Genomic DNA, 14700 nt, shown 5'->3' on the forward strand with positions numbered 1-14700 from the left:
ATGATCAATAATGAAAATGAATCCCACAATCAGTTGCTGAGCTATTATGGAACATTATTATTGATCTAATGAGAGTTGCATGGATATTTACATATATGCAGTTTTGTAAATGGGAGGTCAATGTTCGAACTAAGAACATTATTAAAGATAATGATAAAAACAGACTGCATTGATCATTGTTCACAAAAATCATGAATCTACCAACAACAGGGGTAGCTCAAATGCAAATGGGGGGGGGGGGGTGGGGGTATCTATGTCCCACCTTCAGACCCAAATTGTAAGGAGAGATAATATTTCTGGAGGTGGAGGAGCCGTGGTGTAGTGGTTCTGACTCTCGCCTTGTAAACAGAGGGTCGTGTGTTCGAATCCCACCGCGGTCTGGCGTCCTTTGGCAAGGCGTTAATCCACACTTTGCCACTCTCGACCCAGGTGCTAAATGGGTACCCGGTAGGATGTGAAAGTCATTGTAGCTTGTCCAGTATTGTGTGCGCCTCACAGGCGACTGACTGGAATACTCCCCAGGGAGTGGAGGATGTGCACACATTGTGTGCGGGAATGACTGATTGAATCCGATGACCGGGGTAATAATATATCTGTAAAGCGCTTAGAAACGTCGTTCCGATGGATTAAGCGCTATATAAAAGCGGATTATTATTATTATTATTTCTCATTTTTATTTATCAGATTTGCTTGGGAGGCAAAGTACTAGTAAATCCTTTTTTTTTAATTTTCTTTTTTTTTGCTTGTCAAAGAGAGAATAGGTTAATGACTCAAAATTATCAAGAAAAAGGGAGAAATCCACTAAAACCAGAGCTATGAATGGTCCCAACATAATTCAAATTCTTTTTTTCTCAGAATGCAGAATGGTTGGATGCCCAGCATTCCCATGCCACTCTTTTGTACACAGACAGTCTCATTTGCGTGGGTTAGTAACAGATGGCTGAGCTTGGTGGTTGTTCTTGGACATTGTAGCCACATATTCATAAAGGCATTGGCGGCGGAAGCCCAAAAAATTATGGGGGGTCCACCTGAAATTTTGGGATGGACACAGGTAAAAAATTTGACAAGTCCAAAATAAAAAGGTTATCAACCTAAATTTCAGGAGTGGATCACCAAAATTATTTGGTAAAGGTTGACATTATTGAAAATCTGTCATTCACAGATAATCACCCTAGTGCGAGCGCTTTTCAGCCAAAGCAGGAAGTGAAGGAGGCTTTGTAAAATGTTGTTTCTTCATTTTATACCTGCACATGTCTATTATACTTAATTACAGAGAGATCTTCACCGAATCTATACATCCAGGCACCTGGCAAGCACAAACTAGTACAACAGTATGCCAACCGCAGTCTGTCCTAATTAGGAAGAAAACAAAGCAAAACAAAGGATTTCCATGAAAATCACGGTGAATGGTAGCTTGTAACAGATAAAAGTCCTCATGAAATAGTACCTATGTGTTGTTACATGAAGTTTAGGAATTGCATGGCTGATTTTATGCTTTATTACATTGATTGATTATATGTAATCGAGTGTACCAATCAACCATATGATCAATCATTGTTTTACAATCTTTCCAATACTTGTGTTACAGGCCCCTGATGTGTCCCATAGTCCTGATTAATTCCTATCTCCCATGGCCACTGCTACCAGCTACCACTGTTGGAATAAAAAAACAAACAAATACAGGAGTTAAAGCTTCCATGAAACAAAATATCTGAAAAATAAACATGTGCATGGGAAAAAATAAGGTTATGGCATAAGATAATCACAGAAGACAAACATTTTTTGATAAATTTATAAAAAATATCACATAAATATTCATGTTTCATAATCACATCTGAAAATAACAATATACATAACATAAACAATACATAGGAAAAAATAAGATAATCATACTAGAAAATCCCCCAAGAATAACAACAGGAAAAACAGAAATGACCACATATTCACATATGAAAAAAAATCAGCAAAGACAATCGCATAGCATAAGTACACCACATGACTATCTAAGCTTATTTATCATAACGTGCCTCGACAGAAATTTGAAACAAAGTTCTTGCGATTCTCAACAAGCAAATTTTCAACTCAATGAAATGTTATTATAAAATAAGAAAATTCTAGCCTTTTAAGCTTTGAAAAAAAATCGACCAAGAAGACATTTTTATTTCTTATTCTACAAATTATATAAATGAAGTTTCCCCAAGAGCTTGGGAAACTTATTTGCCTCCTTACATTTATTCGCTGCTTTCATGACACCATTCAGTAGGTCCTTGCCTACCCTCGATGGAGGTAGCGGCTCAACGCTCGGTCCTGGCTTCGGACCTTGACCCTGAAATATAACAAATTAATCAATGTTGCAAAAAAGGAATAAAATACACTGAGTCGACCATTTGATTTTTTTTGTGTGTGTTTCTAGCACTGACAAGTTTCAAAATCGAAAGATACAATATTATCATTGAGACCCCTATGCTTCTCAGCCAATCAAAATCAAGGAAAGTTGTCAGATGTCAAACCTTGATGAAATGCCTCCCTGGTTTTAGAATTGTTTCTTATGCTATTTCTTTATACCATTTATGGATAATTCCATAAATGTGTATGTTTGATCCCCTTTATAAAGGTATTTCACAATGACTAAAAACCGCACCTAAATTTAGTTCTGTGCAGCGGTCAGATCACATTGGTCAGATCATGCTTCCGGGATGCACATTATTTCTCATTCATCAATGAGATATCATGTGTGTGTTGGGACTTAAAGCATGATTTTAAATCTGTGTGAAAACACTCCCAGGACACCCTCCCCATCAAAACACCCTGGCCCTGTCTCTTCTTACCCTCTTAAGTTTCTCAATCTCCTTAGCCAGTCTGTCAATATCTCTCTCAGCTCTCTTTGCTGCTTCTACTCTCTTTCTCTTCTCCTAAAAAAAAAGATAATGTAGACAAAATTAAAAGGAAGGACACACAATTAACAAAAGTGTGATATAAAAAGGTGGAAACTGATTGAATTATTGTCAATTCATGCAACTTCTAAATCTGGATATATAATTTCTTCAAATCAGATTTTTGGATCGACGATTTGTTCAATTCATTATTTTTTTAGTGTTCTTTATAATGTACTGTATATACAAAGAAGGGTGAAATCAACATGCTATGTATTTTCTATGAACAGATACAATAAGTTATAATTGAAACAGAATATGTAAAAATGCCAAGTAAACTTAACATAAATGTGTTATCTTCAAAACCTTGAAGCAGTAATATCAATGGGAGATGAAGAAGAAGAGGACAAAGGGGGGGGGGGGGGAGGGGAAGAGTAGTGAGAAGAGGAGGTGGAAGAGAAGTTTACGAACAGAAAATAAAGAGGAATTTAAAGGAAAATATGAAGAGAATATGGGAGAACAAGGGAAAGAGAAAGAAGGGGAAAGGGTGAAAAATAGTGAGGAAGAGAAGAAAGAGAAAAAGACAAAAAAGATGACAATATGGAGGAGGAAAAGGATAAGAAAAGAAAGAAGAGGAAGGACAGAAGGAGAAGGTGATGAGGAACAAAAAGAAGAACATACTGGAAGGAGGGAAAAGGATGAAGGATGACAAGGAGAACAAAAGGGAGGAAAATGATAATGCGAACACAAGAAAGAAGGGTCCAAGAAATGGAATAACAATTTTATCAACATATGATTGAATTCACATCAATATCCAATCCAAGACTTACTTCCTCCAATAGTTTGAGGAGCTCCGCTTCTCTCGCTGAGTAGGCTTTCTCAGCATCGGTCAATTGTTGTTGCCAACGGATCCTGGCTTGTTGCTTACGAAGGTCTTCATCAAGAAGTCTTTGATCATGTAGTTCCTTCTTAAGATTCATCTCTCTACAATCAAAATTTAAAGGCTGAGCAGTTACTTCTTTTCTACCACTAACAATGAAAATTGGAACATAATTTCTATTAATGTATTTTAACACTTTGGTGATCAATTGTGTTAGTTCTGGAAAAATTATTTTCAACAATTTACATATCTTAATAAGGTTCCTTTCGTGACTTATCTGTAAACAAAATAACTAAAGCTACCTGTTCAGTAGCAACTTTTAAACACACACACAGACATAGAAAAAAGGTTGAAATTTACTTTATTTGAAGTGCTGCATTGATTCCAATTTGGTTATCATGTGACAATCGTTGTGTTGGCTGTTGGTAAAGCGTCAGTCTCACAACCGGGAGGTCTGGGTTCAAACCCCGGCGCCGTGTCAGACCAAAAGGCGTTAAAAGATGGGAGTTGCTGCTACCCTGTTTGGCATTCAATGACTAAAAGGATAGAGCCTCATCGATCTGGCACTGCACAGCTGCTGCCGGGCCCATGATCAATTGGGCAAGGCATATTTTCAGAGTATTTCATTTCATGTCTATTTCGAACAATAAAATATGGATTTTTGGGGGACTTGAAATACATTTCACAACAAAATGTAATTCAGGCAAAGCAAAATGCAGTAGAATTTTCATGCTACCTCACACTTAAAATGTCTAAATCAGCAATGCCTTTGAGAGAATGTTCTAACCTTAGCTCTTCTTCTCTTCTTCGTTGTCTTGAGATCTGTCTGTCTTCAGCTCTGATGACAGGGGGCAGGTCTTCATTGTGCCAATCTTGCCAAGGCATAGGCACTAGATAGCAAACACGATGCAAACATATAATCATAATCATAAGAATAACGAGGAATAATGGTAATTTACAGACTGGTCTACACCATTTGGTCTCATCCCACATGGTCTAATCCAAGTTCATCTACAGCAGAACAATTTCCTTACCATTTGGTCAAATTGCCATTTTGCCTAATATCCGGTTCAGCTCTATCCATTTTGTCTAATATTCACTTGGTATAACACCAATTCATTTAGATGAATTGTTTATGCATCAAAGTTTCAGTTGACAGAAGTCCAAAATAATTATTAGATGATCTGGAACTTAGACCATGTGGACACTAGCTAAACTTAAGAAGTGGGTATTAGACCAAGTGGAGCTTTGTTTGATTAAAAAAAGTGCAAGAAAATAGTGGAATTATTTGATACAAGATTTTCAATTGAAAGAATTATTTTTCTCTCTCCAAACTTTCATGAAGTAGGGGAGTATACTTTGAGTATATGGCTTCATATTTATACTTACTTTGTGTTGGGTCTAAGACCGGCATTCCAGAATCTTTGATCAGCAGGCTATATAACTCCTTATGAAAGTGTTTATTGATCTAAAAACAAGAGACATAGGGTGTGTTTAACATCTCGTTCCTTGGGTAGAGTTAAGGATTGTTGAAATGGTGATGGCATATTTTAATACATGTATGCATCATAAGAAAACTTTTCTAAGAAGCAAAGATGCATCCTTACCCCATGCATGAGTTGCTCTCTCTTTAGTTTGACAGCTTCCGATTTCAAAATGGCTGAAACTTCAGATACCTGTAAGTAAGATACCAAAATATTAAAAAACTAAAAAAACTGCTCTCACAAATTTAAACACATATCATTCATACCAAGTCAAGCAAAAACACTAACTGGGATTAACACCAATGTATCTGGGGAACATTTCATGAAAAGTTTTGTAGGTGATTTCCCACTGGCTTATTTTGCCTTAACAGATCAGATGCAAGGACTTGCAGTAGCTTATGTCAATAGCCAGTAAAATAAACACTGATATTTCTTTCATGAAACATTTCCCTGATGGTCCCTTGTGTGGTACTGAGGTCCCATTTGACATCGCCAGGAAAGCAAAACTTTTTTTTTTTGGGGGGGCTACTTTTTACAACTTACTGCCTAACTCTGCAACATTAGATTAACTTTACCATTGCGATGAGTGGGAAAATTCCAGGAATGCTTTTTTTTAGTTTCCAGTGCTCTTTAGAGTATTTCAGGAGCTATATCGCCCAAAGCCTATGTAGTTTTTCCCTGTTGCCAAGATAAAATCTTTTCAGTTTTCGTATTGTCAATAAATCATACCTGTTACGCTATCTCAGTTTCTCTATTCTAAATTGTTTTTGTTTACAGTACAAAGCACACTTTAAGTAGTGCACTTGATAAAATTTACCCCCATGAGAAAAAGGTACAAAATAATATCCTACATTTATCATAGCAAAATTAGTTCGTATTGTTGGCCCCAACAAATTTTAACGAAACAATTTACAAAAATGATGCAATAATAAAATGAGAGCTGTACACAAGCAAACCTGAATTGCTATTTAGATTGGATAATAGAAAGTACAATTGAAAATCATGGTTATCTAAGAAAGGTCAGGTTTGGCAATTGCACAAACACCTGATAATGTAGATCAAAATAAGATCTCATAAAGTGGCATACATACCGAGTTGCACGACAAGAGTTGCTTCTTGAGATAGATGAAGATAAGAACAGCAATGGCCGGAATGATGTCAAACTCTGGAGCATCTAACCCAATTACATGCTGGTCCCATACATACATAACAGTGTCAAGGGAGAGATAGCCTACAAAAGATATAGGAAGAGCTGGTGTTATGTGACCGCTATAAGAACTGACTGTGTGAATACCGGTAAATTTGTGCACTTTATATATATCAATAAATCTACTTATAGTAAATTTGTTAGTAAAGCAATACTATTGCAGCTGCATGCTACTACCATTTCACATAATGCAATTATTTTTACAGATATTTATTCATATATCTACACAGCACTTTAAAACGAACGACCATCACAAAAGCCCTAAATACTAAATGTTAGAACTGGGCTGATTCATGCACACAACTATATGAGCCCATTTGTCTTCTCCTCTTTTTTCTCCTTCTCCTCCTCCTCCTCCTGCTACTACTACTACTACTACTACTACTACTACTACTACTACTACTACTACAACAGTGACTACTAATACTATTACTACTACTTTACTACTACTTTTACTTCTATTTCTACTACTACCCCAAATAGAGGCTTACAGTTGACTAGAATTGTGATTTCAATATTCCTCTTAACGTTTTGGGCTAAACAAAGTTTGAGTTTTGAGTTTGGATTAATGTGCTTAAATAAACCCCACACATATCAGATGTAAAATCTCACTGATGAATGACAGCAGCATGTGTCTGCTGTGTATGATCTGACCAGTGTGATGATGTCTTATATACTGCACGCACTTGGGAATGTAAGTGTGGATTTTAAGTCCCCCTTAACTCTTTGTCAAACAATCCCCTGGTCACAGTCAGATGAAGCTTACCAATAAACATGGCTCTTATCATAGGTCTGGTCACTTGCTTGATGCTTTCTGAAAGGGGGAGCTTCTTGGCTGCAAACAAAAAAATGGTCATTACTGCTTTAGTGATCACCTGTATAGAAGAATCACCTGTCTGTAAAGACCACAAGTTTTGGTTTCTCTAGCATTCCCGTTGAATTATGTATTACACGAATCTATCTCTAAGGACCACCTGCCCATACAAGACTGCTTTTCTTGTCTCCCTTTGGAGGTTTTATACAGATTTGACTGTAATAATAATAAAGTGATTTACATGTAGTCTGATAACTTAAATATATATTTTGTTTGTTTTAAACATCGATTATATTCACAAATTGTTACACCTAAGAATTACAAGCTAAACCTTCAGACAAAGATCTTGGTTTGAGATGGAATTAGTGCATAAAATTATTATCATGGTAATTTTTCTATGAGTGGGAACTCCCATGGAAGCAGGGCTCAGAAGCAAATCAAAACTTTCCATGGTAGTTACCACAAATGGTAAACTCAAAATAATTGGTACCTTTTAAAGCAACAGGAATCTGATAAAATACCTTCTTTATTGAGTACTTTTTTGAGATGGCTGGCTAATCCATTATCTAATACTTCTAAGGTACCAGAAACCTTGGCCATACACTGCCTCATCCCTTCCTTGAAATCCTGAAATAGAGAAAATGTAATAAAGAGAAAAAGTTGAGCGATGAAAACACAAGGCAAGATAGTGCAATACAAGGTGCCAATTGAGATGAAAAATGACTAGTCTGTCAGTGGGAAGTGAAAATCACTGTCAAAACTATTCATGAAATGCTCCTCTAATACTGACCCGATTGCCAATTTTCTTCATGAAAGTCCATTACTCAAATACTAATATTAAAAATGTATACTAAAAACTCTCATAATTTAAAACCTTATATCTTGTAGGATTTATTCCTTTAATTCCTAATTACATAATATATGGCAGCTCAGCTACTGTACAGTGTACAGTAGAGTATATGCATAAAGTAGCTTTGCTAAATATATACAGACCTTTCATTACTTTAAAACTTTATACTTAACACCTTATACTAAAAAAAATGTACTAAGAAAAATTATAAATAAATGCTAATACTAGGAGCGTTGTGGCCCAGTGGATTAGTCTTTTGACTTTGAAACAGAGGGTCGTGGGTTTAAATCCCAGTCATGATGTAATTTCCTTCAGCAAGAAATTTATCCACATTGTGCTGCACTCAATAAAGGTGAGGTGAATGGGTACCCGGTAGGAAGAAATTCCTTGAATGCTGGAGCGCCTAGGTAGCCTAGCTAAAGCCAGGGTAATAATATCCAAGTCATTTGGAAGCACATTGAGACGTTTTTGATAATGTATTATGCGCTATACAAGAACTTATTAATATTATTATTACTATAAAGCTTTATGCATGATATAACAATTAAGACAAATAATGACTTTGACAGTCGATAAGCACTTCAAACAATATACCAACCTGATTGTAGGATTCCTTCATATAGGCTGGCCTGGCTGCCATCAGGGTAGAGTACTGTTCCACCAGAGTTCCTAGACTCTCCCTGGTGATGAGATGATCTGTTCCTGGTCCAGTGAGAGTTCCAGACTCTCCAGGGATCCTGTGGCCTTGGATCATCAAGGCATTGACCAGGAACGGCACCACAAGGAGGTAGTCGGTGTCAAGGAGAGGGGTGCGGGTTTGCTTGCAGGCGTGGTGGTAGGAGAGCACTGCTTTCATCGCGTGGAGAATATCTAGAATAAGAAAACAGGGCATTTGCTATGAAATCTTATTTATTTATTGATTTGTTTAGCATAGGAAATAATGCAAAACAACATGATTCTGCTTTCATTGCAGCCGAAATCACCATATAAATTCGCCAAATCTTATTCTGTAGCACAACATTTTTTCTTCTTCAAAGCTGTCTTACATCTGATAAAAAAAATCAAGATTTTTAGTTCTACACCCATTTCAATACCCCATGATTTGTCAGAGACCGAATACAAAATATCCAGTACGAATGTTTGTAGACATATATGAAATATAGGCCTAGTGTTGTACTTTACTTTATTACCTAATTTTGTGTTGTGCAGCCAAAATGTAGCCCCAGAAAAGCAAGTCTGCTAAGACAACTGCATACAAGAGCAACTAGAACCAAAAAGCTGGACCCCAGCTGCAAGGGACTTTTGTTTCGCACTTGTGTGGGGAATTTGCACACATAATTTTCAATCTACAGTCTCAATACTAATTATAAGTTTCAGATATGGTAGTTATAGTCATGACTCAGAATGGGAATTATTTTTTTTTTAATTGTTCAATGAGATTTAGAATCTCTTTCCTTCAACTGTGTGAGTAAAATGTGGCATATATTTAGGGAGCAAGGGATTTCTAATATTTTTCACAGACAAATGGCCTGATACAAATGCTATTCATCACAATTATCAATATTGTGAGATCTGCTTTAGGATACAAACCTGAATTAAAAGCCAGTAATTTGAAGGTTGGTTCCGACTGCAGAAGAGCTTCACATTTTTGAACAACATCAAGGTCTAAGACTGACATGGTACTCTCAGGATCTCTTTCTAGTCTAGTAAGATATTTGGACTTCACTGAACAAAAAAATAAGATCAACCATCAGTTTGTTAAAATCTATACTTTCATTCATAACTAAAGTAAATGTAACTCAATCTTGATATAATTTCATATAGGAACTTAAACATACCCTTTTGGAGTAACTCTGTGATCATGAGACATAAGTGGATGTTGTTCAATTTTCATCATCATTATCATATTGAAAAAAAAATGAAAGACAAAAAAAGATGAATACTTCAAGGCTTCTTTGCTCTATCTATGATGGTTAAATGAAATAAACTGAATATGATAAAGGAATGTACAACAATTTTTTATCAGCCCATAATCTTTCTTTGTAAAGTACAGAGACAGCAATTTATGCACAACTCTTGAAATCAAGAGCTTATTTAAAAGAAAACTCTGCATATGAACAAGAAATAAAAAAGACATGTAACAGAGTACTTTGTATTCATTTCTTTGCAATAATCAACAAAGTGATACAAATTTAAAATGTTACGCCATAGTAATAACGATTTATAATGAATGAATACTGATCTATCATCTAGACTGAAGACGCATTTCACCGTGTTGACACCTCAATCTAATTTTTCTTTTGAACTGCCAGGTGCATTGACAAACTAGAGTTCTACAGGTGTATGTTAAAAAAAAGAATCACCATGATTTTGCTCAGGAAATTCATGACTTCATAAGAATTAACCCTTTGAACCCGATAGGCCGGAATACCGGCCTGCCAGAAAATGCGCAAATACCCGATAGGCCGGAATACCGGCCTACAGCCATGTGACTTCAAAAGCATGGATTCTAAATGTCAGGTGATCTTCTAAAATGACGTCATCTTTCTAGTACATGTAGGAATATTTAGTCGCTAAGGATTTAGCTTAAAAAATGGCCAAAATATGCCACTTTTTTGTGGTTGCTCGTGTCGTATGTGCGGTAACACACGGTGTAATACGCGGCGAGTCACGTGCTTACTATGGGGAAGCAATTGGTATATCTGACTTTGGTGAAAACAGTGATTTTGAGCCCAAAACAGACACTAAATTTGATATTTCTGATTGTAGACTAGGTCTACGAGAAGCCAAACAACTTCAGCCGGCTCGGTCCGGGTACTAGCGGGGGCAAGGTGCCGTTGGGTCTCGAATCATGGGGAATTGTGTGAATGTGGTCGAGAAGTCATTTATGTGCACATAATTCAGGGTGTATGTCACGACCAACCCTAATAATTCCCGGTTCAAAGGGTTAAGAGATTTTGACTCAAATTCTGAAGGAAGGTTTAACTTAGACCGAGCTCTAACTCTTTGCTAAAATTACGGGGTGCCAAAAATTCAAAATTCTGTTTATATTGTATATTTCTTATGTTTACTATTTTGCTTTCATAAGGAAGAAAAATACTTCAGTTATCATTTCCCAGACAATTATGAACAATTTGGGTATCATGTGAGCTAATAAATTGACTGTGTACTGCTAGAAATTTGTGCTCAAATTGGCTCTCTATAGTTAAACCGCAACTTTAAACCAGGGTTTAATTTAAACATGAGTTCAGAATACGGGCCTTTGAATTTACCAGTTGGGTTTGATAAAAATAACTTCCATGTAAGCTGCCTTAGACCAGATGGTAAAACCCTGTTGAAACATCTGTGAGATATATAAAGGACAGGGAAGAAGAAAAAGTAGTATAAGAACATTATGATATCAGACATAAGAATAAGGTCAATGTAACAGACTGCAATGAAATCACGAAATGTAAATAAATATAGAGAAAGAAACAATGAAGATATGAATAAAGGTAGACTTTGTAAGGTTTAAAATATGAAAATATGTCAACTGAATAAAAACTGAATTGATGAAAGAATATTTTAACTTTTTATTTCCATTTACTATTGTTGTCTAATAGCATATTTGTAGAGATAGTACATGTAGGCTTCCCCTTATTTTCCATCGTAACAATAATAATACATGTTTAGCTTGTCTTGTTAATTATTGTTTCCCACCCACCTGCTATTACAATATGTATATGAGTATACCCATATAGATACATGTATTGTGAAATATAAATATACAAATATCATTAGTACTACTAGAAGAACCTATTCAAATTATATGGGATTTTAAGAATTTATTGTTTAACTAATTTAAGAATCATTATTATTATATAAATTGTTATTATTGTCAGTAGTAGTATCATCGCTAGTAGCGGGTTGTTTGTTATCATCAGTCATGTAATTGTTTTATTTTCTAAAAGGGAGAAAAGTGGTTATCTGCAATTCGCTCTTTCCATCCATACTCTATTGTGTACATAGTCTTACCTATGCAGTTTGGTCTTAAGTTCTGGCCATCTTGCTAGGAGTGCCATTGAAGCTTCGTTAGCCTGGTCTAAGATCAGATCTGATTTGGTTGCTATCGGCTTAAATCCACTCTTGTCTAACAGCTGATGTGCAACATGGGAATTGACATGCTTGTTGATTGATTGGTTGAGAGTGTCATTGAACCTTTCACATTGATCTCCTGAAGATAAAATGAGTAAAGGCGTAATCATTTAAAGAAATAAATTAATAACAACTTGAGGAATTTATGGATAAATTGATGGATATATATTATTGAATAAATGATGAATGTGTGAACAAATAGATGTATGGAAGGATGAATGAATAAATGGGGGTGGAAGGATTGATTTTGGATAAATTTATAAATGAATGGATGAATGAACATATTGACGAGGAAAAGCAGAAAGAAACTTAGGAATAGGATGAAGTATCAACATAAGTTTTATGGAATTCTAAGAATCAATATCTAGTTAAGAATTCAGTTTTAAAACCCATAACAGATGAAAATAAAATGTAATCTTCATTTTACTGGCCAAGAAATAGTGATAAAAGAGTTAACAAGTGAAACTAGGAAACATTCAAATTTGATTTAAAAAAACACAGAGAAAATTATCATACCACTTTTCACTGCTCTGAGAGCTCTTTCTAGAAACATCTTTCTCTCAGCATGAGACAGATTAGAAAACTGATCAACATGACTCTCTGTCAGCTGTTGTTCAATTGCTGATTCCAACTCTTCTCTTAGCTCCTTCCATTCCTAGGAATTAGAATAATAATCATAGGAATTATAGGCCTACCTAAGTTACACTGAATGTTTTGCTTTAAAAAATAAAAATAATTTTTCATCCCTTTCTACAAAAAATCTTCTTCTTCTTCTTATAACTTTGATTTTGTATGTCAGATCTTTAAAAATCAAGCCATAGAAGTCATGTGTTGTAGACACCAGAAGTGAGATTCCAGCACGCGCGATCCAATAGTTAGAAATCCACTGCCAAATGCGGTTCATGGTGCGAGGTTAGTACACATACTATTCTCGCAATATGTGTGAGTGATCTAACATTGGAGTCAGAGTCAAGGGTCTAGACTCTACTAACTTGGTCTTAAATTTACTTCTTACGTTGGGGCTTAAGTTAATGTAACATGGAGATGAAGAATAAGTCATTTCCATCTTCTCCATCCATCTTTCGTCTACTAGATTCTAACCACAAAAATTGCACATAACAAGATCATAAGATGACCAGTGTCAGTGACTGTTCAATATTCATGTCTTCTTGCAAATCACACTAAATAACGTTACACAGCATAGGCGGATCAGGGGGGGGGGCGAGGGGCCCGGACCCCCCCTATGGCGGAGCAAAAAAAGAAAAAAAGGAAAGAAAAAAAAATAGAGAAAAAAAAGAGGAAAAACAGAAGAGGAGGAAGACGATTGAATATAAAATATAAAAATAAGGGGAAGACTTGCAAAATAAAAAGAAACGTTCATGTCACTATATATACAATTTTAGCTCGCGCTTCGCGCTCGCATTGCCTGTAAGATAAACATAACTTATACAATATGGAGCTTAAATATCAAGTTTGGAAGTCAATATGCAAAACATATTTCACCTCGGAAATCGAACTTTCATTATTTTGTGTGATATATTTTAAGCTCTCGCTTCGCACTCGCTGGCTAAAAAAAAAATCTGGGCTCCCCCCTACATTGGCTGGATCTGCCCCTGACACAGTATATATGTAAAATAAATGTGCCTGACATCACACTCCTATTTCTATTAAACTTTACTCCAAACAACACACACACACACACAGTTTGTTAACGTCGTCAATAACAAGCATGAACAATTGAGTAGGCAATCCCATGCATACCGTAACGTGATACTAGGACTACTACCGTACCGGACGTACCGGTACCGTAGGATGGGGGGTCGGGTGTCCGGACACTTTATCTTTTTGAAGCCTTCTTTTTTGTCTGTGGATTACACTAAAAATATGAATTCATTACTTGTAATAATTTTCTATTTTGTTCTTTATAATATTTCCTAACATTTTGTACTAATAACTGATGAAACTTCGCTTGTAATTTTTTCCAAATGACATTCTAAAATTGATTGTCCGGACACACGACCCGTCCGGATACACAACAACTGGGTATACTAGTTACCTGCGATTTTGAGAGTTCACTCTTGCAATCTGACAACCACTTTGGATAAGATTCCGCCACCGACGTTGCCATCATAATTCTCTGGTTCTCCTTAAACTTGAAATTTAACAACCCCTTTTTCACAACATTTACATATTCTTTGCTTCCAACTCTTTAAACAACTCAAAAGTTACTAATACTATTTCCATGAATAATTTTTTGTCTCGACATCTTTGAAAGCGTTCGTGGTTACAATCTGCTTATGAGAAGCTGAGAAAGATAAATTAGATTACTTTTCTAGGTAATGCATTCAAGTATACTTTCCAATGTTTATATATTTTTAGGATTTAAAGCAATGCAAAAATTTGATCAATTAATTATTTCTATGATTTTTCTTTCATTCTGAAGGATATAATTGGAAGT

General features: G+C 35.7%; 1 protein-coding gene across 1 annotated transcript; it reads right to left on the minus strand.

The window, feature by feature from the left end:
• Positions 1 to 765: 765 nt before the first annotated feature.
• On the minus strand, positions 766 to 14554 carry LOC121408641. The gene is made up of 16 exons (XM_041600174.1): positions 14299 to 14554; positions 12759 to 12897; positions 12123 to 12321; positions 11381 to 11451; positions 9699 to 9833; positions 8707 to 8978; positions 7780 to 7885; positions 7211 to 7279; positions 6329 to 6468; positions 5361 to 5429; positions 5143 to 5221; positions 4541 to 4643; positions 3704 to 3857; positions 2829 to 2912; positions 2230 to 2326; positions 766 to 1653 (listed from the first exon to the last, which is right to left on the minus strand). The coding sequence occupies exons 1-16, from the start codon at positions 14371 to 14373 to the stop codon at positions 1622 to 1624; spliced, it is 1824 nt and encodes a 607-aa protein (XP_041456108.1). The 5' UTR covers positions 14374 to 14554; the 3' UTR covers positions 766 to 1621.
• Between the last annotated feature and the right edge of the window lie 146 nt (positions 14555 to 14700).

The sequence above is a fragment of the Lytechinus variegatus genome, chromosome 2 (assembly GCF_018143015.1).
Source record: "Lytechinus variegatus isolate NC3 chromosome 2, Lvar_3.0, whole genome shotgun sequence".
Lineage (NCBI taxonomy): Eukaryota > Metazoa > Echinodermata > Echinoidea > Temnopleuroida > Toxopneustidae > Lytechinus > Lytechinus variegatus.